General features: G+C 37.1%; 1 protein-coding gene across 1 annotated transcript in view; it reads right to left on the bottom strand.

Moving 5' to 3' along the window:
• The window catches only part of FMN1 (formin 1), a 115432-nt gene extending 90949 nt beyond the window's left edge, over positions 1-24483 (bottom strand). Inside the window, exons 1-3 of the mRNA XM_042814592.1 lie at positions 23101-24483; positions 20930-21047; positions 5785-5846 (exon numbers count right to left, since the gene is read on the bottom strand). Of these exons, the coding sequence (XP_042670526.1) occupies positions 5785-5846; positions 20930-21047; positions 23101-24483 (1563 nt within the window). The remainder of the gene's footprint in view (positions 1-5784; positions 5847-20929; positions 21048-23100) is intronic.
• Between the last annotated feature and the right edge of the window lie 862 nt (positions 24484-25345).

Here is a 25345-nt window from a genome sequence, read left to right as displayed (position 1 = left end):
TGATATGCATTCTGTCACACAGCAACTTTCAACACTATTTATTACTGTGTTCCAGAACTAAAGTACAAATTCCAAACTGTAGCAGGAACAAGGAGCATCTTTTGTTACACCCACATTACAATTAAAGAGGAATGGAAGCACTCGCAAAGGGATGCACACTGACCATGAGGGAAAACAAATCCGAAAGTGAAAAAAACAAAGGGCCAGGAAAGGAACTGTGTAGCATAACAGATGTAGAAATAGATTTGTGAAAAGAATGAAAATGTCATCACATAGGCAAAGCGTTATTTATTCATTCAGTAACTAAGGAAATGTTTCTATGCCTTTGTAATCTCAGAACAAAATAAAAATTAACCATTTTGAAATTATCAGACGATTTTGACTGGTGCTGTGACTTTCCCTTCAGCATTCCTTTCTCTGTGAGACTTTGAAACCCTGGTCTCTAATCCCAAATTATGATATGAAATTACTTTCACAGTTAAGCAAGTTCTGTGAAAAGGAAACTCCTACTCAATTCTACATTTTAGCTCTTGAATCCTTTGCAAAAATGCAAAAATTACAATGGAAAGTAAAAGTTACTATGAAAACCCCATGCTACATTCTACAAATGAGGCCTGCCCATTTTTGCATGATGTCATGGACACTTACCCACCACTGCTTTGCTACTAACTACGTTTTAGGTGTCAGTAATTCCATTCTGGCTTCTTAGTTGCAACTGCAGGTATTTCTTTCTAAAGGTGTATTTATTTAAATTTTATGTATCTATTACATATATTCTTGTATTACTATGTATTAAATGGTACATATATTATATAATTCATGCATTATCTATGGATTTTCTTATTTATCAAACACATTGTTATTTATGTGTATGTATAATTTTATGTGTGGAATACAGTCATGCAATATGCATAATGCTTATATTTTCTTATTTAACAATAATCATGTTGTTTATATAGTACTATTTTTACAAAAAGCTGTGACTTAAAACTAAAGAATCCGGTGTTCTGTGTATGGTAAGAGGCAAAATATGTAGTGAGTTGGTGGAAATGTAATAAACTGTATGGCAAAGAAGATCCATGCATAAATTACTGAAGATCATAAAGACTTTGATTCCATCATTCAAAAGTAACATTAAACTTGTCCATAAGAGAATTTTTGGTACCTTTGTGCTAAAAGGAAGAAGGAGAAAAGAATTAACTTTTTTCCATATGTTTTTTAAATAATACATTGAGTTCTTATATTGGATTAATACAATCCACATATTGTTTCCTTCATTTTGGAATTTAGCAGTCCCTTTACAGTATTTTGACTTCATATTTAGTCATTTTTGTCTCCTTGGTTATTAGATACTGTGCACACGGTTCTACAGGGCAAAATACTGTGATGATGATGACTACTATCACGTACTGAGAAACTTAGATTTTTCTTGTGCAGGGCCTGCTGTGGAAAGGCTGCGCTGTCATCTAGTGGCAGCATCAGGAAATACACCTCAGCAGCACAAACGAAATGATTCAAGGCCTTAAAAATGCATCCTTTCGTTTTAATAAAGAATAAGTGAGAAAATACCGAAATTCTCTGAGGACACAAACTAGTAAATGTAGTTAAAATTAAATGTGTAAAAACTAAGCATTTACTTCTACTATATAAACGTTTACATGTATCACCTTTATGAGGATGTTACAATTGAATTATGGACATTAATGAACTATTCTGAATGTTATTCGTTGTATAAAATAAAGATGCAGTATTTTAACATCAATTACTATGAACCTTATCTGACTAGAATTGATTTCAAGTGTCATAAAAAAGAATAAAGCCTCAGGTTACTGTGATAACATAAAGATAGCGCTATAAAATACAAACTGCATGTCATTCAATTCCTTTCCTGTAAGTGTTTTACATCCCTCAAGACTGCTACACTTCCTGCAAGTTTCAGCCACCTAGAAAAACAACAACCCTTTCACACTGGCTGTATGGACAAAGCTCTGTGTCCACTTTGAGTTGTTTTACAGAAAGTTTACAGAACAATTCTTAAAGAATAAAAACCGTTATGAATTTCCTTCACACAGTTAAGGAAAAAATATAACTTACAAAAGAAAATGGAAAAATAAAAGATTACATTATATGCCCTTCAGGACAGAACTACAGGACACTTCCTATTGATGATGAACAAACAAACCACTCACCTGCAAGCCCCTGCATGTCTATTTCTTGGGACAGAGAATGCCTAACTTCCTTTTTTTTTCCTGACATAGCTGAGGACTAACTGTTCTGGACAACAAATACCTATGACAAGCATAACTGCTCAAAATCCCACTCATTCCAAATAAACAGTGCTCCCCCCATCAGACTAAACAAATCACCAGTGAAGATCCTCTTGTAAAACACACGCCTCCTTCAGCTTATCTACCGTTGTAAATTTCTTTGCTACAGCCCTATCATGTTCTATTTTTTAACTTCCTCCATTTATCTAGGATTTTGACATTGTTTGCTTTAATCTTTCAACAGCGCTTTTTAAAAGAATCTTCACCAACAGAGAAGTTTCTTTCAGAGTTCCTGAAGGGTTTTCTAGGCATACTGGGAATAAGAAAAAGTAAGTGTCTCACTCCTTATGTTTTACAGAGGTGAGCAACTTTCTTCATAAATATGCAGTATGGAATTTGGATCATTTTTGCAAAAGAACAGATTCAGAGAAAATTCTGTTTTGGGTTCCCTCAGTACACAGTACAAAATCAATTTAACTCAAGCATTTCCAACAGCTGGGATATCTATCACCATATTTTTCTGTAACATCCTTAACATATAAGCTGCAACAAGTTATTACATTAAATCATGATGCAATTCAATTTCTCTGTAAGGTCCCATATGAAGTTTTATAATGTAAAATTCTACACGTACAGTAGTATGTGGGAATTCAGGCTTTTAATCTTTAAAAAAAAAATACTCTGTCTTCCTCAAAATAATGAAAAACCACAAGGATGAGTATACAATGTGTGGCCTCCTCATTCCATTTTTACCAGTGAAAATGATGCTAACATACAGAATGACCAAAAATCATGACCTCTCACTGTCATAAGTACTAGGATAGACTGAAGCAATTTCAAGGAAAGGCAAAAATTTTTAAATGAACTTCAAAACCTAGGAAAAATTCTTTTGAAATTAAATAGAAAATAATAAAGGCTAATAATGGAGGTGCAGAGGAAGGGTTTGTTAGGATGTTTGAAAATCATACAGAAGAAAGAACCTCACAAAGTGGGCAGATTATAAAAAAAGGGGGAAGGGGAAAAGACAGTGAAGACTGCATCCATTTTGTTCACTTACAAAATGAAAATAGAAACTGAAGCTTGGAAACAGAACTAACAATTGATCATATACCAAAGTGACATGACCATGTAAGCAGTATTTGACTCTCAGATTTCATCCACTGTAAAAAATGACACAGTGCACTAAGAGTTGACATTCTTTTCACATAATAGGTTATTATACTGGTACTACATAAAATTTCTCAGATGGTATCCTACATCTTCCTGGAAGTAAATAGTTGTAAATGCTTGCACATACAAAAGGGATGCCCTTTTTATAGGGCATACAAAAGGGATGCCCTCTATAGAGGGTCATATTCTAGTAAAAGGAAGTCATTGCCATAGACATATAGAGAAAGAACTGTTCAGATGGCACTGGATCCAGAAGTCCCAGAACCATGTAATATTATCATTTATTCATCAGCACTATATGTCTTGAGTGCAAATGTTGTTTCAGTAAACTCTTAACTGCTGGAAATGGCATACTAAGGCATCATTTCTCAGCAGTTTAGTCACTATGCATCTTTTATGAACCTGATGCCTTACTGGGCTGAGCTCCAAAAATCAAAGCTGCACTCTGCTAAGTACAGAGGCAGTGGTAGGAGAAGCAAAGAGGAAGAGACAATGGAGACATTCAGACTTTCCAGTAAAAAAAGGTCACAACCAAAAACACTGAACTGGAACATGGCATTCATAAAGTGTGTATTTCTTAATATAGAATAAAAAATAACCTTTTATATTAGGAATCATTAGTCTGACAAACAGAACTTTGTGAAAGGTCTCCAACGTCTTCCAATAAAAAAAAAAAAAAAATCCAAAATGAGATTCTGAAAGCCTTATTTTAATGACATCTTGCACATCAGGAAAAAAAAAAGTATTATTTTTCTGATCTTAAAAATACAAATTTTGTATAATACTGCCATTACCCAAAAGCTCTACAGAATGGTCCTACAGCCTTTTCTGTTGGAACTAACTAGTCTGAGATAAAACAGTGACAAATATGAAAATAAACACCAAACAAAACATACACAATATAAGTAAATGCCAGAAATTGACACTGCCTTATCCTCCTACCTCATGAACAGCAAATAATTCAATCTCCTTTCAAATTATATTTATCTACATGTATAAAACAGTGAGATTTTATGGCGTACTCATTGCTGGAAGTTACTTCACAATTCAATTTGTTGGAAATGATCCATTCACAGCTTCCTTACTACTAAGCAAGGTAACACAGAATCACAACTAAACATTAAGACATGATGATGCCTAAAGAAAAACCCAAATAATCCAGGTTTGGTTGTTGTGTTTTTTGTTCTACTGATATCAGTACTTGTCTTCTCCATCTCTACTGTTTCCAGGCTTGCTGGAGATGCGCAAACACATTTTCTCACACAAAGCCTGTGTCTATAAAACACCCTCTCAAAAACAACATACCATTTCCATCTATGCACTGTCCTTGTGTGAGAGAGTTACACTGTTCTTTGTAAGAGTTATTATTTTAAATGTCTATTGCACATTATATCTTTTCTTAGATCCAGTGCAAGCTTGCATTTCCCTGTGCTGAATTTTAACAGATGCTTATTAGGAAAGCATGTACTTCACTGTAGCAGAGCAGAGAGCTTATTGCAGAGCACTTCTTTCTACAACACCAGCTGCTACCACCATTCCACCCCACCTACTCAAAGAACTCACACTTCTCCATTTCAAAGGCTTTATACTATTACACCCCAGCTTTTGTGCAGACACAGATGTAAATACTCTGTAATACAGAGCTCTATTAGAACTGACGCAATGATGCTTTAAAATATTTAACAATTGGTGAGAGAAGGAAAATGCCATTATTATTTCTTGAAAGTAGGACTGCTCAACAAATTCATTTTCTATTACACTGGCATTTAAATTCCTACTTTTATGATAAGATCACCTTGTTTTTATCTTTACCTCGCTTAGCAGAGTTAATCATGTCAAGAGAAAGTGTGTTCTAATATTAAAAGTTGGCAATTAGACAGTTGGTCAAGCCTACATTCATAAAAATAGGCATAATAAAGAGGACACAATACAAAATCCCAGGCAGTCTCACAAATGCAGTTACTGTGCTAATTTTTCAGGCTAAAATGACTTTCAATTTTACACTGTATAAAACTGTTTTTTTACAGAAGTATGTTTTGCTGACAAAGGCTGAGCAGGTAAATAACAGTGCTTTAAAATATTAAGCAAATGTAAAAGTACTGTTGAGACATAGGGGAGAATTTGTCCTCTGTGTCATGTGAGAACAAAAATAAGCAAAATTATGAAGAGGAAATAAGAAAACTGTTAGTACTTGCATAGATTATAATTAATTCTGAGTTTACAGTCAACCAAAAATAACCTTTAGAAAAAAAGAATTTTTTAACATTTGATGGAAAGTATATGTTGCACTATTTAAATCCATAGAAAGCATGGACAGGGAAATAGAAAAAATATTACAGAAGTATACCTTTAGTGTTTCGATTTCTTCTTTGTGTTCCCTCTTTAAATGCAAAATGGCAGCTTGGTATTCTGTAAAAATAAAAAGTACATTCCATTAGAGTCAGAAACAAACACATTTTCAGCACAGCATATTTTGTATTACACCATGAAGTCCAGAATGCAGATGCAGGTTCTCAAATAAAGATCTGCAAATGATGATGGAAAAGAAAATGTCAACGCAGTAATTAACATTTTTCTTCTAAGACCACATGACCAGATTTTCAGTGGTTTTACTGAAAACAGAGGATAAAGAAAGAAAGTATTCCATGCTGAGAGGAAAAGATTGTGTAGAGGTATGTCAGACTGGAATAATAAGAGGAAACAAAAGATTTAGCTTTGCTAATAACAGCAGAGCTGGTAGGATGTTATGACATATGCATGCATACATTCACATGCTATAAAAGATTTTATTAAATACAATATTTTAAACAGAGCTGTAAATATACAGTCACCAGACACACATAAATTGGATACAGGACTAGTCACACATATGAATAAAGACCTGAAAATGCACCCAATAGCAAAAGATACAAAGAATTCTGCCAAATGAAGATTGATTACAGAGATAAGTACTTGCCAGAAAAACTATACCATATAGTGAGCAACTCTGATATGGTGAAGATGTAACACAACCCAAAGAATGGAATTTAGAGCAAGAGAAATTTAAGTCAGAAGTGAAAAACTGGACAATGCTGAGCACTGATGATGAGTAAATTGGAAGATGCTGAGAATTGACTATACAGTTTTAGCAATGGCTGTAAAAGTGTAGAACTACCAAATGGATCACTAGCACTCAAATCTCATGCTGTAGTTTCCCTCAAACTATACTGTGACTGTATCTGACCAGAGGAAGAAGAGAATTTTCATTACAGTTGTATAATGATTTAAGAGAAGCCTGTCTTCTTTGAGACATTGATGCCCAGATGCTATAGTTCTTAACAAGCAACTGGAGTTCATTCTTAGATCATTAAAAGCTCTTCTATCATCTTCCAAATCAAAATTCATCTGATGGTATATTTCCAGTTCCCTGGCTGGCTTATGTATCCTGAACTAAAAAAGGAATCAAAACCTAAATTAAAGGACTGAAAGTAGTCCAAAGAATTTAAACTTTACTGACAGTGCTCTCAAACACTAAAGAGATTTGTATGGTGCCTGGAACAGAAGAACCATTAAAAAAAGTATTATAACATCAAAGTATCAAGCAAAGATTAGCGATTTTTTTTTTATTTTTGCATTTTTCCTTTTCTCTTCAGAACACATGGATATAAAAGAAAAGGTAGATAACAGTTATTACCCCGAAGTCTGTACAATGAGCAATCTTTTAATGTAAAGCTGTCTTTTTTCCAAATATTTTGAGAGGCAGTTGAGGTTATATATGAGCATCTGAATTTATAAACAAAATCAAAAGGAAAACTGATTGGTATTTTACAAGACACAAAATAAGAAACACAAGTGATTCTGACCAATAGTACAATCCACCTAAACTTCCCCATCCTCTCTAACAAAATACTACTTCATGTTTTCCAGCACAGGAAAACCGCCTGACTGCAGACTGAATCATAACCAGATAAATCTACATGCCTGTAGATTTTCCTCTATTAATTCTTCTGACTGGTTGCTGTGATCTTTGGACATTGGCTCTGCATATCCATTCACCTAAACTGGATTTAAAAAAAATATCTGCTTCAGGTTCCTTCAGCAAGCTGTGATCCTGGTACCTCAGCTACTTAAGCACTCAGCTTGCAGGGCATGAACTTAAGGAATACTGTGACTTGAAATTTAGCTCTTTAAGGCCACATGACAGCAGAAGCAAACAACAGACTTTGAAAATTCTTCTAACAATTGGCTCTTAGTTTGGCTAACAGAGCTATGCAGATCTACAGATTTATCTTAACAAAAGATCTACTTTCTCCCTGGGATTGCCCAATGCTCAACATTCTTTAGGATTTGGGTATGAGCATGTGCTGGCATAGACCCATTCTGGCACCTAAAGCAGATTTTTACCATGTTCACACATTCCCAGATCCTGATTACCTCTTCTTTTAAGTTGACATAAATATTTGTGCAGCCACAAAATGATGGAAGAACCCCAGCAGATTAAACCTAACATGGTACAAGAACAGAGTAAGAATGTTTAAAAAAGGAGTTGCACATGATAGACATTTTGCAAGATACCATTGTCATAAGCTATTTAAGTTCCAAAGTCGCAAAGGCATGTGTTTTTCATTACCTCTCCAAGTAGATGAAATTTCCAAAACAAATTCTAGAGATTGCTTTGTTTAAATTTTTTATAGAGTAAAATAGACAGTAGAGATTCTTTTACAGCTTGCTTATTCCAAATAAAAGTATACTTAGCAATTACCAGATAAAAAGCATTAATAAACCTAATTATTTACTTAAAATACCACTACTTCATAAAAACAAGTGTATCATTTATCAATACATTGAAACAAACTTAAAACATTGTCTACCAACCAATAAACTGACATTCTACACTATAAATTTATTTTGTTTCCCTCTACCATTATAGTTTCTCCTAGTTAAAAAGAAGAAATATCTACTGAATAGAAGCCAGCGCCCAACGGCATTTCTTCTCAAGCAAACACTCACTTTTTTTTCCTGCCAGATATGAATAAAAAATCACAATAGAATGATAAAATTGTATAACACAGACTAAGTCATATCCATTTAATTTCATGTTTGTTTTCTTTGTGAAGTCACCAAAATTTGGTACAAAGAAAAATATCTGGCACGCAGGGATGGCAATCTGAATTAAGACACTGAAGTATTTACTAGAAAGAACAACTGGATCTATGCAATCCCAAAAATCAGTTTATGAACATACTGACAAGAAAATTTTGTTTATTTAATGATGTTGCGATACTGCTTAGAATGGCAAAAATCACAACAGCAAAATAAATAATGACATATTGATAGAATTGTATGATGAAAAAAATACAGGATACACTCTTTCTAGTACCAAGTCCTTAACTTCCATTTAACTCACATACTAGATTAATCTAGACAATCCAGAAATGCCATAATCTTCACACAATCAATGAATGGTTTGTTTAGGTTATAGAGAAATGTCACAGTTTCAAAAACCTGATCTGGCTCTATGTGTAGTCAGGGTGATTCTAGCACAGCTACTGTAACTTCATCCAGTCTTATTAGTTAACGTTCACAAACATCTACAGATTGTTACAATGCTGCAAACTGTAAGACCTTCCACTACATGGTGCTACAATACTGACCTGGAAATAAAGCTAATCATTACAGAAGCACAGAATTGCAGAATGGTTAATGTTGAAGGGACCTACGGAAGTCATTGGGTCTGATCCCAGCTCAAACAAGATCACCCAGAGCCAGGACCATTTCACCATTTCCAGATGACTTTTGATGATCTCCAAGCATTAAGATTTCACAACATCTCTGAGCATCTTGTGACAACCGTGCAATAAAAAAAAATGAAATTTCTTTCATGTTCAGACAGAACCTCCTGCCCTATATTGGGCACCACTGAAAAAGAGCCCGACTCCACCTTCTCTACACATCTTCAACTATAGATATAAGCTCTTCTGGCATCATAAGATGGCTCTTTAACGTATCCTATTTCAGCACTCCCTCTGATTTATATGATGTCAGAATTTTTATGTTTTTTGAGGTTTTAAAGTCTTTCACTATACTGGATAACAGAAGACTGATGGTATAAACATCCTGTTGTACTTGCCTGGTCTCCAAACAGCCTGCCAGGAAGAAAGTGGCTGTAAAGCATAAATAAGTTAGCTAACCCCAATTCTGACAGTTCTCTGAAGGGCTTTTTAAACAAACAAATCAGATACAAATCAGATGGGAAGTGCTCTTCCCCTGAAAAATGACCACAAGCAATTAGGATTTAATTACTGAGGAAACAATGAAAAATGTTAGTCATTCACATAAGACAAACAAGCAAAGAAGTAAACAATCTCACTGCAAAAATTCACTTCCAACCAGCTCTCTTTGCTTGCTACTTTTAGTACACTTTCCCTCTGTTTTGAGAGGACATCAACCCAGGAAAAATATAATAAGTTTGGGTTGTTTTTTTTTCTCCTCCCAATTTGGCTTACTCTTTAATTGTATAACTTCATGGTTCTTTCAGCAATTATAATCCACTGCAGCAAACCATCACAAAACTAGGTTGTTTTTTTTTTTGTTGTTTTTTGTTTTTAAATATACTGAGATAAAACAGATGAACACATGACATATAAATACAGATATTTATTACCTCTTCCAGTAGCTATGGAAGTATTTATAAATGCCATGATACCGAAAAAATGTTTCAGGGAGTTACTTTTTTTAAAGTAATATCATTGTTGGCAAAGTATACAGGAAGCTGGGCAGAGGCTGCAATGAAAGCTAAAGATTATTTTACCAGTGATTTTAATTCAGTTAATAAAGAAAACACGGCAGTGTGAAGCTTCCACTCTGTATGCACGTTACTGGAAAAATAAACCAGTTATTATCTGTAGAAAAATAGAAATCCCCTTACTGTCAAACTTAACTGTCTATTTTACCTCCATGCTCTGCCATGAGAATTATAATAATGATACAAAGCACCCTCCCTCTCCAATCACCATTATTTTTCTATACCTTCATCCTTTACATCCATACATTCTGCATCTAGGGTTCATCATATATACATTTTTCATATCCAGTAGGCAACACCAGTGTTAGATCATGAAGGTACTCTCTGAACATAGAAGCAGGAAAGAAGCAGATGTCTCTGGCCTAGGTCAAACCACTTTTCCAAGTTTTGAAAGCTATTCAGACCATTTTAGAGAAATTATTATCTCCAAATAAAGGTACCCAAGATTTGTGCAATCAAGTACATTTTACAGAATAGCTTTACTAAGTCATAGTAGGGAAAAAATAGCTGCATTAGAAAAAGACAATGTCTAGTCTGGGGAGATAAGGTTATTGTAGAAAATTAAAGCAGTAGAATGCTAGAAAAATAAGCCGGAGTTCTAATGAGAAACAGATTCAAGTGAGTGAAGTAAAACCATCTTATTTTGTCTGAGATTACTCACATCATGTATTTCTAATCTGTGTAATCGTAGAATGGCTTGAGTTGGAAGGGACCCTAGATTTTTTGCTCCTATTTTTGCAAGTCCCAGTGGAGGTAAGCTGAGAAGTGCCAAGCACAGAGTGCAGGACTGTGAAGAAGCCTGCATTAAATGGAGGAGGGTTCCCAGGATGCTGTACACTAGCTTTACAGCAAATGACAATCAGATTGTGGAGTCAGCTCTCAAATCCCTTGGAAACAGTATGGTAACAAAACTCAAACCAGAAATAAGACAGTGAAAACACCTCAGGTCACAGAAGCTTTGAAGCACACAGGTCTAACTTTCTAAAGCCAAACAGAGAAGTTTAGCTGAGTCTTCCTAAAAGAAAGACATAAAAATGTAGAACATGCTACATATTTTAGCTCACAGGAGGAAATTCTTCATTGAAGTAATAAGTAATAATCATATGTAGATTCTATTTTGATTGCAATCCTGAAATAAAAATCATTCACCTTCTTAATGAACAAAATTGTATCTGCATTCAGCTGTATCAAAAATCTATTTAGCTTCATGTCCTGTTTCTGATGGTAGCAAAAATGCAGGTGATGTGAAAAGCTAACTACAGGCGAAAATGTAGCTGTACTTCTCTCACACATTCAAGTTCTTCTAGGAACTTGATTTGCAATTCAGAACTTCCTAAATCACAGATGTTGCAAGTGGATTTCTCTCATGAATGTACATTACCAATTTTAGAATTCAAGTAAGCAGAAAACATCCTGCAGCAAAGAATTTATTACAAAGTAGGTAAAGATCCTTTTGTTTACTTTGAATCTGCACCTATGATATGTTATGATATGATAAATGATAGTTTCATTTGAAGTCTCCAGTGGATCCACTGGAAGAAAAATGGCAGAGTAATTTCCTATTTTTTATGGTTTTAGAGAACTCCATATCAATCTTGATGAATTCTTTCCCAGTTGAAACTAGGACAGCATACAAATCTATATAATTTTTCTTCATAAAGAGCAGGTTCCATAGTTTTGATCAAACTTACTGTCCTTATTTGAACCTTTTACAATTCTGAATCTAGCATTTCTTATTAAATGCATAATGTGGTCATTTATACAACAGCATTAGGATGATCTACATTTTTGTCTTCTTCTCTTACAACTCCTGCTATTATAATTTATAAGTTACTTTTTGATCACTAATGAGCACTGAAACTACATTTCTCAAGTTCTATTCCAACATCAAAGTCTTGTTTTTAAAGAATAATGATCAGATCAGAATTTATTACATATGTGAATTTAGCACTTTTTTTCTCTTAGAATTTCTTCCTCAGATGCACAATATAAATTTCTTATTTTTGGATTTCTTTTGCTATTGTCTACCAGCCTCAAAATGTCGAATTTCTTGCCTTTTGCATTTTCAATTCTAATTCTTTTCTACTCTAACCAATTTCATATCAGCTGCAAGCTTTCCCATCTCACTGTTCGCTTTTCCAGTTCACTTATGAATAGATGCAGAGTATAGAGTTGCAGAATTACACCCTCAGCAAATCTGCATGGGGCACAAAGCTGGGAGAAGTAGTTGAGACATACTGAGGGGCCTAGACAGACTAGAGAAATGGTCTGACAAGAACCTCACACAATTCAGCTAAGGGAGATGCAAAGCTCTGCATCAGGGAAGGAACAACCTCAGGCCCCTCTGCATGCTAGAGGCCACTTGTGCTCTAAAATACAATAAGAACACTATGTCCTGGAAAATAAATCAGAGTGATTTGATTTATACATACTTGATGACCTTGAAGATCTTTTCCAACCTTAATTTCTGTATGGAAAATTTAGCTCTCATTTCTATACACAGTATTTACTTAAATCAGTAAAAGAATGCTGCTACAATTTATTAAATCACCTCACCTTTTCTTTTTGCTTAAGTTAAATGATTACCTCATTTTTATTTAAGATATATGTCACAATGGAAGAGTAGAGCCCACAACTTTAGAAAGAATTTTGCCAGCCCAATTGTCACCTGCAGTCTTGATGGGAAGATGTGAAGAGGGGGGGAAGAAAAAAAAAAAAAAAAAAAAAATGTAATGTCCATTCTCCACTGTGGAATCCTGATCAGTCTTCAAATCTGAACTCTGTAAAATTTGACAGCATTATGGGATGGATCTGAAAGTCAGAGAAAGCAACCTAAGTACCACTCATTGTAGCAGGGAAGCAGGACAGTTATAACTGAAATCACAGTCTATTAACCTAGTGTTCTGAAAATAGATCTTCATCTATCCTACAGAACTATCTTGACATAACTCAATTTTTACTCTTAAACACTGGTAGGTACTGCAGACTCTGCCTTTATGATTCCTGTTGTATCAAGGAAAGAAACATATCACTTTACAATAACAAAAGAGGCCAAAGACTAGACAGACAGACAACATTATGCTGTTCCACCCACCTGATGGTCCCTCCTTGTAAAGCTTTAGGTGAGCTAGAGACAAAAGCATAAGATTGTATTCAAGTTTCATGCAGGAAACTTATATTTTTACACTCATTAAATACGTATCCTAGCAGGGAGTCCAGCAATGTCCCTGCTTTTTATTCATAACCATAAGCATACTTGAGTCAGCATAAACAAAAGTAATTTCCATAGCAAATGTATGACGTATGCCACTGGACTGTAGAAATAAAAACACATATGATATTATTAAAAACAAGCCAAATACAACCTATGCTTCCCTATTTTGCAAAGAAAATGCATACTGTAAGATGCATGTTTTTCCCCAGTGCACAGAAAGTCAAACATGAAATAAACACTATGTGTTTTAGACAACCTATGTAATTCAAGCAAATGCTTAAAATATGTTCAGATGTGTAATCAAAGAAATTATTTGTATACGAAACAGCAGTAACATTTACAAATACACGCAGTACATATTCATTTAAATCTCTGTCATGATAGGGAATAAACTGTGCTGTGCATCAGCATTTCTAAAAGATAAGGTACAAGCATTAACTGGTAAATATAGGGAAGCAAATATATAACCTGCAATTTTAGGAATAATAGATACACTGCATCACAATGCTCTTGGCTAATTTGAATGACAATTTTCCCTTCTCAAAGGAAAGTTTCTCTGTTGCATAAAGCAAGTATAGATCTAGTTCAACTCCCCTGCAAGGAACAAGGACACGTAAAGCTAGACTGGGTTACCCAGAGCCCTGTTCAGCCTGACCTTGAGTGTCTCCAGGGACAAGGCATTCACCACCCCTCTGGGCAATTTTTGTTGTTGTTGTGGTTGTTGTTTTTAGAAGACCCTTCATGCAGGGAGGAAGAGATCTTAGGAACCTAACTCAGAGAAACACACTAAGCTGCCTTCCTGAAAGAAAAAATGTCTTCATGTTTTCCTCAAGATCCCTGAAAAGTTTCTAACAAACTTAGAATCCAAAATCATATTTTCTTCTTTGCAACTTACCTACCTTCCCTTAGCTACAGTAAAATCTTACTTGAAAACCCTTCCCAGAAAATCCTCCAAAACTGACCTTTTAAACTGCTGTGTTATTCCTCAGAACTTCGAGTAATTTAGGAACCTTCTCTCTCATGATCTCAAAACTTCAAGTAGAAAGTAGAAGATTTAAAGGTAAATGACTCTTTTATTTTTGTAAAAACATGTCATTTATTAAGCACCGTAAATAGAAATATGCACAATATTGTTAACAGTCCAGAAGTAATTAGAGAACTAAAGCTGGAAAACTTAAGTACAATCTATCTGCCTTGAAGAGTTTATTATCTTTTATTTAAGCTGATTTTTTTTTAAGTTTCAGAATAGTGGGGGCTTCCCATTCTTTTCTGCCTCTTTGGTGACCCTTGGTTCCATCATTTTCAAATTCTTTTAATAAAGTTCTCACTTCCTCCTCCATTGCTTCCCATGCAGCTTTCTGCTCTAACCACCAGGTGCCAGACTAAGTAACAGTAAGTAATCTCCAGACTGCAGCTCTTGTTTATTTATTTATTTAAAATTTACTTTAAAAAATGAGTTTCAGCACCCCAATGATTCTGGTAGAATGTAAATATGGAAGATATGAAGAAGGGAGACAGAGAATCACAGAATCACAGAAAGGCCAGGATTGGAAGGGACCTCAAGGTTTATGAACCTCCAACCCCCCTGCCACATGCAAGGCCAGCAACCTTCACCTCTATGACACTTTCTCAATCACTATACACAATATATAGTAAGCTTACATTGAGATTGCATGCATGTTACATATACAATAATTTATTCAAATGTGGGGAGGTTGTGGCTGTAGGCACATATAACATCCATATACAAAAGCACACTGCTTTCCAGATACACCTTCAGCAACCTATGAGTTTAGAGCAGTGGATAGACACTAAAATATGGATATGTACGAAATTATGAAATGTACATGAACAGGGGGTAGTGGTTTGTTTTGTTCTTTTACAGATAAGAATATTTGTCTGTGATGTAGTAGGGAAGGCAAACTGGGCAAGGATGATACCAGACTAAGTAAAAAGGAAGCCCCAGAGCAATTCTAAATCCGGGTTTTTCATGGTGTTCAGATTTAGAGTTTCATCTGGATCAGTATTTAAATTGCTGTTTATGCTGAGGCAAATGGAACAACAGATCATGTGAACAATGAGACTGGAGAATGAGATGCGAAACGATGAAGTGAATTCAGTAAAACTTTGAGGTATTTGTCGTAACCAAAGGGCCTGATATATTTTGAAACAGGACCAAAGAAATAAAATACAAAGTAATTCTTATGCCTCACAGAACCACTTTCATTGTGTTTCAGGTAAGTAACAGTAGCCATCTCCTAAAATCCTGTGATCAACTCACGACCTTTGTAACGTTACATTGGTAGGACGCACAGTGGTACTTGCATTTCAAAATAAAAACAGCAGAGAAGGAAATAAACTCACAGAACTTGCCTTCATTATATTCAGGTAGTAAATTAATCTCTTCAATAGGAAAATGCAGTGGATCAGAGTTGCTCTGTATACAAATTCTGAAGCAAACAACTAGTATCTTCAGCTATACACGCATATGTATTCAGGTATGGCTCTGTATACTATAAAATAAGACCCTTTTAGGCATCTGATGCAACAGATGCATCACCACTCAAAAAATAAAATAAAATAAAATAAAATCCTGTATTTTGACAAACTTGGATATATAAATCAAGGATCTTCATTAAAAAGTGAGGCACACCTCTTCTCCCTCTTCAAACTGCAATAATATAATGAGCTGCATATAGAATGGCCTGACCATTTTATCAGACAGCCTAAGGCATAGTTTCTATATTGTATTCTAATCTGCAGGTTTTAGAATAAGAAGTCAATACTCGTTTACAATTTGCTGCTTTTACATTAACCTATAAAGAAAAAAAAAAAGGAACTGCATTTGGCTTGAAAACTAGGTAAGGATTCTTATGCCAGTTTCACAGAAGGGTAAACCAAAGCTTGGAAGGGCCACTCACATTTTTCTTCAAGTCAGTTCACAATCAAACCTTCTGCATTATTAGATGCCTGGCCTTTTACTCCTATCTCAAAAGGCACAGAAGGAATGACAGTATCAGCTGAAGCAGGGAAACAAAAGTTCCCTTTTCATAAGACCTGCATGCCCTCCAGTAGGCAAGAAGAGGAGGTGAGTAGTGTTCCTCTTCACAGCCTGGAGTGCTAATGTACCACAGTTCTCAATAGGCCTTCAGTTTGATAAGTAATTGCCTTGCAAGTTGAGAAACATCTCCATAGCACTATTAAATAAATAAGTAAATAAACGAGGTGTGAGACATGAGTTTTTTGTTTGTTTGTTTGTTTTAAATATATTTTCATAGTAAACCTCAGGCAATTTAAAAAAGTAAATAAATAAACAAAAGGCTGCTGAATTGATCAACACAACACATTCACAACTTACTGGTCTGAGAACATGTAGATTTCCAAGCAGATGATTTCCTGTACCTTCCAAATCCTTAAAATAACAGGTTTAGTTGGCATAAGTATGAGGAGAAGACATCATTGTTGTAGTGGAATGCAATATGACTGCATCAATCTGGCTTGCAATAACCCTCAACTTCCCAATAATAAGTCAGTGTGTTTGTCAGCCATGAAACACTGACACAACATGACTAAACATGCCTGTCACACTACACAATAAATGCAGTAAAATGTAGCAAGGAAATCTGCAAAAGCTGTGTGCAGTACACCTACAGTCTGAGGAAGCATCTAGTTGATCATTGACCATAAAATCATAATACCATCTCCAATTAACACATAATTCCTGGCACACTGTCATAGTCACAGGATTAAAAACTGAATAACCATACTGAAATCAAATAAATTGAAATTACCAAATAAACTTCTGTTTTGTTTTAAGATGAAACTAACGTTAGCAGCAACTGTTACAACAGCTTCCTTCAGGCCATCAAGGATTATTTCTGTTATAGAGACAAACTTAAGCCTATGTTAAACATGGATATGAAGTCACATTCTTATCTCTGATCTCTTTGTTCAGATTGTTATGCCTTTCTTTATGACATATAAACAGATCATAAAATGAATTTTCTTGCTAGAAATCCAGAGCATACAGAACCCAAGGTTTCAACATATGTAAAACTTGGTACCTCTGCCATTATTTTGTATTTCATTTGTAATTTGTTGCAAATTAAACAATTTTAAAGGCAATAGCATTCATTTCTAAACTCCCCTTCTTATATACGGTAGGCTGCAAGCTCTGATCTAGCCTGAGGGAGTAGATGAGATCCACTGTAAGTGGATTCCATGTGATCCAATATTATTCTATGACTCCACTCAGTATAGGTATGAGTTTGTCTTCTCTATCTGACTAGGTGATCTCACCTTATTCAACAGCTGACATATTCACACTTTTATTAGATTTAAAGCATAAGCAATGGAAGAAATAACTCGAAAAATTATGGAGGAAAAGGAAAAGAAAAAGAAGTTTTAATGAAAACTGAAGAACAGAATTTTAGGACCAGAGAAATACGCGCAGAAATGTCTTTGAAAACATAGGAAAGATTTTCATGGAAAAAATAAATAAATTTATAACTATAAGTTAAAATATTACAGTTTCAGTCTTCTAGGATATAAATATTTTGATGTACTACAGGCTTACTGAATTTTTAGACTGACACATTTCAAAGAAATTCCAGTTTCTCTAGAGACCCACAGAAACAGTTTGCTTTAACCATGAAGGTACAGTACAATGCATTGAATTGCACTATGGAAACAGAGGAATTAATAGTTAAGAAAACATAATATGTGCCAAAATCTTGTAGTATCATCTTTTTTTTTTAATTCAAAATTTGCAACTCAAGATTTAGAGATATTTACTGGTAATTTTTAGATGTCCAGGGTAATGATACAATGACTACACAAAATGTTATCAAAGGCATGAAAAACAGCTGGTGAGGACTTTTACTTGTACACTAACTTCTTCCAGTTGTCATGTTCCTAACAGGCCTAGTCAGTCCCATACATGTGTTCCTTGTTACATCCATTTTCTGTTCAATTGGTTTCTCACACACCAAGCCAGACTCCAAGCCTCAGTAGGGAATTTGCTGCTCCTCCAAGCTGCTGTGAGTCACTGGGATGTCTGCTGCATAGGCCAAACTAAGCCTGAATTTCTTGCTTTTACTAGGCAGCAAGAATAACGAGGAAAAGCATGGCAAGGAGATGAGAGATCAAAAAGCTAGTAATTCTCACTCAATATCTCTGCCTTCCTGTCATATTTCACTGTGATGGAAGAAAAACAATAACTGAGAAGAGAATTGTAAGAAAGATCACAGTGTTCCAGCTTGCAAGTTTTCAAGCACTTTTACTTTAAACTCTCATAACAAATGAAAAAAGCTATACTACCTCATAAAAAAGTATGTATTCTTGTACCCTGTTATAAATACTGGGGCATATGTCTACAGATTTCTCCTTGGACGTGATTGAAGAAAAAAAAGAAAGCTGTGTTAAATGAATTTACCTAATAATTCTACATATTGTTATTGTTTGTAATGTTGGTTCCAATATGAATCTATATGAAATATTTCATATTTTTTTCTATTCTTTTGGTAGCTTCAACTAAATTGTTGACTGAATGTTAAGTAATTTTAGCTTGCTCTATGCTACTAATAATCATCTGCTCAGGAAAACCACCGGAGGCAGACTGAAATCAGAAAGATCCCTGCCATAGATAATTTCTGAACTTGACTTGAAAGTCAAGAACTTTCCATTTCATCAGAACTGTCAGAACAAGGCACTGTTGGTCAGAAATGGGTTTCAGGTTATGGGACAAATCCAGTTTAAGCGTAATGATCATCAATAACCTGCTTCACAATAGATTATGAAGAATTCTATTTTGTTGACAACAAGTTTCCTCAGGTACTAGTAGCTGGGAGGCAACTTTACATGGGAAGGGGTGTAAGGGGAAACGTCAGTGCATAAATGTTCTCTGCAGACACGAATCTCTGTTGGAGAGACTGAGATTAGAAACAATCCTGAACTGATACTTTCATTAAATGAACAAACAAACAACTAGCGATATGAGAGAACTTGAATATAAACTCTTGTTATAATTATATCTGCATTACTCTCATGAACAGTACCATCCTTCACCTGCAGGAGACCACATATAAACACTCCTGTCCATAACATTCCCCCTGGTTCCCAGTAAAGCAGACTGGTGTAGCTGCCCCACATGTCAGAGTCCCTGCTTCCATGACTGCTTTCTGAATATCCATGAATGTTATCAGAGTTGAACTACGAACGTGCTAACACCTTTAAGTCTGCTGCACTTTTAAAAAACAGTCTTTGCCTGTTTCCATTAAAAGCACCACTTCTGTCTCATCCTCTGAATCACCAGCGATTTGTTTTCATACAGATCCATCCATCTGCCAGACGCTGGGGTGACTAATGAACTAAAGAATCTGGTCTGTATAAAAACTTGACTTAGCAAATTAATCGTCACCATGTTGATGACACTGCCACCCAAAATAACACTGAAACAAAAGAGTAACAATTTACATGGGCTCTGAGCCAGTCTGCCCTTTCTATTCAAATTTCAGGAAAGCATGACCTAAATTCTCTACAAGTAGTAGAATTTGGAGCTTTTGTTAATTCAGTTTCTTTTCTTTCTTTCAGCCATGTGTTTTTGCTACAGATAATTATAGTCATTAGCAGAAAAAAAAATATTTATTTGTGGAAAATTAAATACAGCAAGCACACAGCCTGTTATAAGAACGTAAGCTTAACAGAAAGAGACTGCAGTGCAGCTGAATACCCGTATCAGTACAGAAAACTTGCCCTGACTATCTAATGACAAACACACATCCCAGACTGACAGAAGCAATGTAAATCCAATTCTGCCTATATTAGAACAACATAGTTCCTTTCAACAACATCTACAATCATGCATTCAAAGTTTAAAAACACACAGGAAAAAAAAAAAAAAAAAAAAAAAAAAACCAAAACAAAAAAAAACAAATTAAGGTAGAAAGGGCTGAGGAAAGAAAGAAAAAAAAGTAATACACTGAACAATATGAAGGAGTAGATCTCCTATGCCTATATACTCATTCTCCTAGTACAAAGGCAAATGGATATCCACTGGAACTGGAAAGAACCACATAATATCAACATGAACACTTTCTCACAGCAAGATAGCATGAAAGCTTAGTTTTAAATTCTACTTAATTCTTCTGAGGCAGTGTTTGAAGCAGGTCATTGCCCTTGCCAATGAACACAGATGACAGGTCTCCTTTCCTTCGGTATTCTGTCGCTTGTTTGAACAGAATCCCACTACAAATGGATAACCCATTGTACCAAAAAGCACTTATTTCCTTGTGATACTTAAATGGGCAAGAATTTAGATGTCAACACATCTATCCATTTTGCATTTTAAAAGTCAGGTGCTTAACAAGTAACAGTAAACAGCAAGGTGTGTTTTTTCCAGATAAGAAAATACTGCGATTATCACTGTCTCTATCTTAAACAACATTTAAAGTGTCAGAAACTCATTTCTGTGAATGCTTCACCTCTTTGTTTTACCTGCTTCTGTGTACTTTAATCCTACTTTTACTTCTTCGTGATTTGCCTTCGGTGGTGGCCAGACAGTCTGGAGTCTCCCTGGAGTCTTGTCATCTTGCTCTGAGGGACTCAGATCAGGCTGTTGAAATTATGAAAGAAAAAAAATTAAAGTAGGCAGTATCAGTTGTTTCAAAGCAGATATCTGGCTCTACGTATATACTCAACTCAAAAAAGGTCATCATTCAAACAGTGCTCGAGCAGGACACAAAGAAACCAGTACAGAAAAATGTAGAAAAATAATTTTGAGGAGGAGGATATCCTAACGAATGTGACGTACAATGATTCTGTTGAAACTGTTTACAGTGGCAAAGAAAGCTGCCTATGCTTTGATGAACCGAAGATGTGAGAAACACTTATTTTTCTTCCTATATATACATATGTTTACATACATAGGAAGATATACTTTTTTTTTTTTTTTCAGAGCAAAAAGCCAGGCCTCATCCTCACTTCTCTTACAAGTGAACATTGGTGGAATTCACCTGAGACATTGTTTGATGATATGATTTCTGGAAGCAGAGCTGGTTTGAGAAATTCCTGCCCCACCCACAGCAGCTTGCTCAGTCCACATACCACATAATGCTGCCACATCAAATTGCTGCTGCAGCTGGTAAAAGCACTGTGCTGTCAATTGGAATGGTTAAATTTTCCATTTAAGTGGGAAACAATAACAATAAACAAGCAAAACAAGAACTGTTTAGTGGTCTTTTTTTCAACCTAGCATTTCTGTAATCTGATCTACAACACATGAGTCATTGTGTAGACACAACTGCAGCAACAGTAGAACGCTGTATGAAAGTGGCCCCATAAATTGCTCATTTAGACATGGAAAAAGGCAGGGCAAGACCCTTCTACCTCAGCTTTGCCCAGGGAAAACTGGCCTAGCTTGCACTAGGCCAGCTGAGAGCTGACATTTGAGCCACTCATGCTGACGGCTGTGCCTCCTCCCTCCCGACCTGGCTTGCTGCAAGCCACACAGACGCTTACGCCAGCACAGCCAGAGAATGGTGTAAGGAGGAACCAGCAGCCCAGGGGTGGGAAGGGCACGCATGCACTGTAATTGCCATACATGCCGTGGCCCATGAGTGCCTCTTTTCTCCTCCCCATAGGTAATTTACTTAAAACTGGTATTATCAGTCTGCTCAGGTGTCAGTCATTTTTATGAATGTTTTAATTACGCGTAAGAATAAAAATTTTAAGAGAGTGCAACCAGCACAGCAAATTAACTTATCAGGCTTAGGGTCCAACCCTGCAAATTTAATCATTTGGGTAAATTTCCCTGTTAGCCTACAGCACGCTTCTGGACTGAATGCAACTGCAAAGGAGTAGCTGAAAGAGTTTTAGGTTTGGGAAAGTGTTGGCTGCTCATCCAAGTCTCAATTGCACTCAAACTCACTTATCATTGTGCACATATACACAATTTTTTTTCATTTCTTAAACATTAGTAAATATCCAGGCACATACAAACAATCACCTTGCAAATGAATGTATTAAACCATAACTCAAGTGGTCTAATTGGACACCCTCAGTCACACTCTGATAAGATTAAATTCTTATCAATATATGGAAAGCCAGGTACATATGTAAATAAGAAATAAATACTTTTAAGTTCTACATCTTGGACAAATTAAACTGAATTAACCTGTAAGTTATTGTATCAGTTCTTATCCTAGAATTATTCCTAAAGGTTAAATGAAATATTAGATGTAAAAATCAAAAAACAAAAGCCAATCGAACTGAAAAAAGAAAACAGAGCGAGATTGAGAGACCAGTAAGTACATTACATTAAATATTTGTAATACAAAACTGACTTTAAACACTACTTAGCGTATGGAAAACTGCTTTGTAATGATCTTTTAAAATGAAAAACTTGTATTTTCTGATTTTTATTTACAAACCGTGATTATCAGTTCCAAGTTCTGCTAGAATGGCAGATGATCAACAATTTTGAAAAATTTGCCCCAAGATTTCTTCAGTTTGGAATCCAAAACCTGAGACTGTCTCAAGTAGAAGACTTTGCCTTTTAGAAGACTTTTCTACACTTTGACCTTAAGTCCCCACCACTAATTTTAAAAATCAAAGTATTTTATATCTATCTACTTCCAGATTTAGGAAGAAAAAATAAGCCAACCTACAGATTTGTCTGATGGTCCATCGCCAGGTTTAGGTTTTGACCTTTCAAACACAGCTTTCAAGGACTCTTTCTCATTTCTCATTTTGCGTTTGATGGCTTCCAGCTCTGAAGGATCTGCCGTTGTCTCTTTTTTGGGAGGTCGTGTGAATAAAGCTTTAAAGACGTCCAGTGCAGATTCAGCAGGGCTTGATTTTATTTCCTCAGAGAGAAACAGTGGCTCTGTTTTGCCAGAGGCTTTGTTCTCTGGGCCTTCATCGCTGTCCTCAGTCTCCCCAAACGCTGCACCAGAATCTTGGGTTCTCTCATCATTCTTGGAGACGTCTATGTTTAACAGGTGAGAGAGCTGCTCCAGGAAAGTAGGACTTGCTTTAGGTTCAGATGATTTCTTTTTTGTGGTCAAACCTGATGTAATGTTGGATTTCTTAACAGGCTGTCGTAATTTAAGCAGAGCTAAATCATTCTCCCTTGGCTTAATTTCTGTAATAGTTTCCCCATCCTCTGTGTTTAGCCCCTTTTTCCTCACACGTAGGCCACTAAAAAAAGCAGGCAGCTGGAAACTTTTTTCAGCCAGTGCTGTTTTATGGAGAGATGCATTATCAACTGAAGGCCTTTGATCCTCACCTGGAATTTCTGGAGGGCATTCCCCTGTAGCAAGCAAGGAACTGAACTGCTCATCCATTAACGTTCTGTCTTTGCCACTGGAATCACACTCCAGAACGCTGTCCAGCTCTCTGGGAAACCACTGAGAAATTGGTGGGTATAACTCAGTGTCTTCTCTACCCACAGTGTCATCGCTGTGTCTGTACCCTTCTGAATCTGACTCTTCCTTACTTTGATTGTTACCGTCCAAAGCCACAGCAGACAAAGCAGCATTGTTTAGCCCACATTTGCTTGTGTTGGTTTCATCAGCATCTGTGTCCTTACTCTCACCATCTGATTCCGTGTCACTTGTTGTGTGAACCAAAGTACCTTGTACGAGAATAGCATCGTTGTCAGATTCAGACAAAGAAGTCTGTACAGACCTTAAACGGGGAAGAAGTATTTCATTCTGTCCTGCCGGCTCCGGCTCCAGTTCAGCACGGCTGCCAGACATCGGGTCAGCTTGGTCACTGGTACAGCCTGCGCCGTGCTGGTTTTCTGAGTCGTCAACACCATCATTATCATTCCTCTCATACCGATTGTTAGCCTGAGTGTTGACATTGGTGTGCAAAGGTTGAAACACTTTAAGCACTGCTTCTTCTTCTTTGGGAGTTACCGATTCCAACTTGGCTGTAAGTCCAAAAAGCGCTCTGACCGCAAAAGTGGTGAAGACGTCCGGTTCACTCTCCGCGGGACCCGTCCGCTCGGGAAGCTGCCGGCTGCACCCCGCGTTTCCTCCTTCCATGCTGGGCGCGGGGCGCGGCTCCAGCTCCGTGCGGGCGCTGGGGACCGGCGCTCACCGCACGCAGCGCTGCGCGTCGGCGGGCCGGGCCCGGGGAGGTCAGGCAGCGGCCGGGCCGCGCTCCCGCTGCTTCCTGCTTCTCGCGCCACCGCCCATCGGCTTCCCGGGCTCCGGTAGGGAATAGCGAAGGACGCGGCAAGCTCTCCGGCGCTCGGTCCCTCGCACAAAGGGCTTTTTGTCACAGCGGGTGTGCCGGCGCGCCGATCCCGGCTGGAAGCGCAACCAGTGGCTCTGCTCCCTCTCCCGCAATCCTACTGGCTGCCCGACTTCCTACTCGCAGCGCGGCTATATAAACGCGGCTCCCAGCCGGGGCAGCGCGCAGCGGCGGCGCGCCACTTCCTCGTAGCAGGACGCGGGCCGGGAACCTGCGGCGGGGAGCTCCCCGAGCGCTCCTCTGCATGGGCCTTCCGCATGGATAAGGCTCTTCCGTGATAAAGCCATCATCCCGGAAAGCCAGCCAAGTGAAAACCCGAGGTGCGAATTCTGAAGTTCCCACTGCAAATGCTGTGCGGTGCTCTCGGGTCTCGGCTGGCCCGAGCGAGCACCTTGAAAGAGAGCAAGGGAGGAAAAGGAGAGACTCCCTCCCGCTGTGCGGCAGGTCGCATTTGGAATGCAGACTTCAGCCTGCAGGGCCACGAACAACACCCAGCAGGACTGGTTTCGTGTTACCGGAGCCGTCCGGGAGCCGCGGGCAGGTGGCACCGAGCGCCGGCACCGCGCCCAGCGCCGCGAGCTGCGTGCGGGCAGCAAGCCAGCGCGGGTACAGGTCAGCGGCTCCGGCAGCAACAACCCAGCGCTGCCACAC

This window comes from Centrocercus urophasianus, unplaced genomic scaffold (genome assembly GCF_019232065.1).
Source record: "Centrocercus urophasianus isolate 14NV4802_14NV808 unplaced genomic scaffold, USGS_Curo_1.0 seq_14, whole genome shotgun sequence".
Classification (NCBI taxonomy): Eukaryota; Metazoa; Chordata; class Aves; order Galliformes; family Phasianidae; genus Centrocercus; species Centrocercus urophasianus.
The sequence above is the reverse complement of the archived record's forward strand: the minus strand, read 5'-3'. Positions and strand labels throughout refer to the sequence as shown.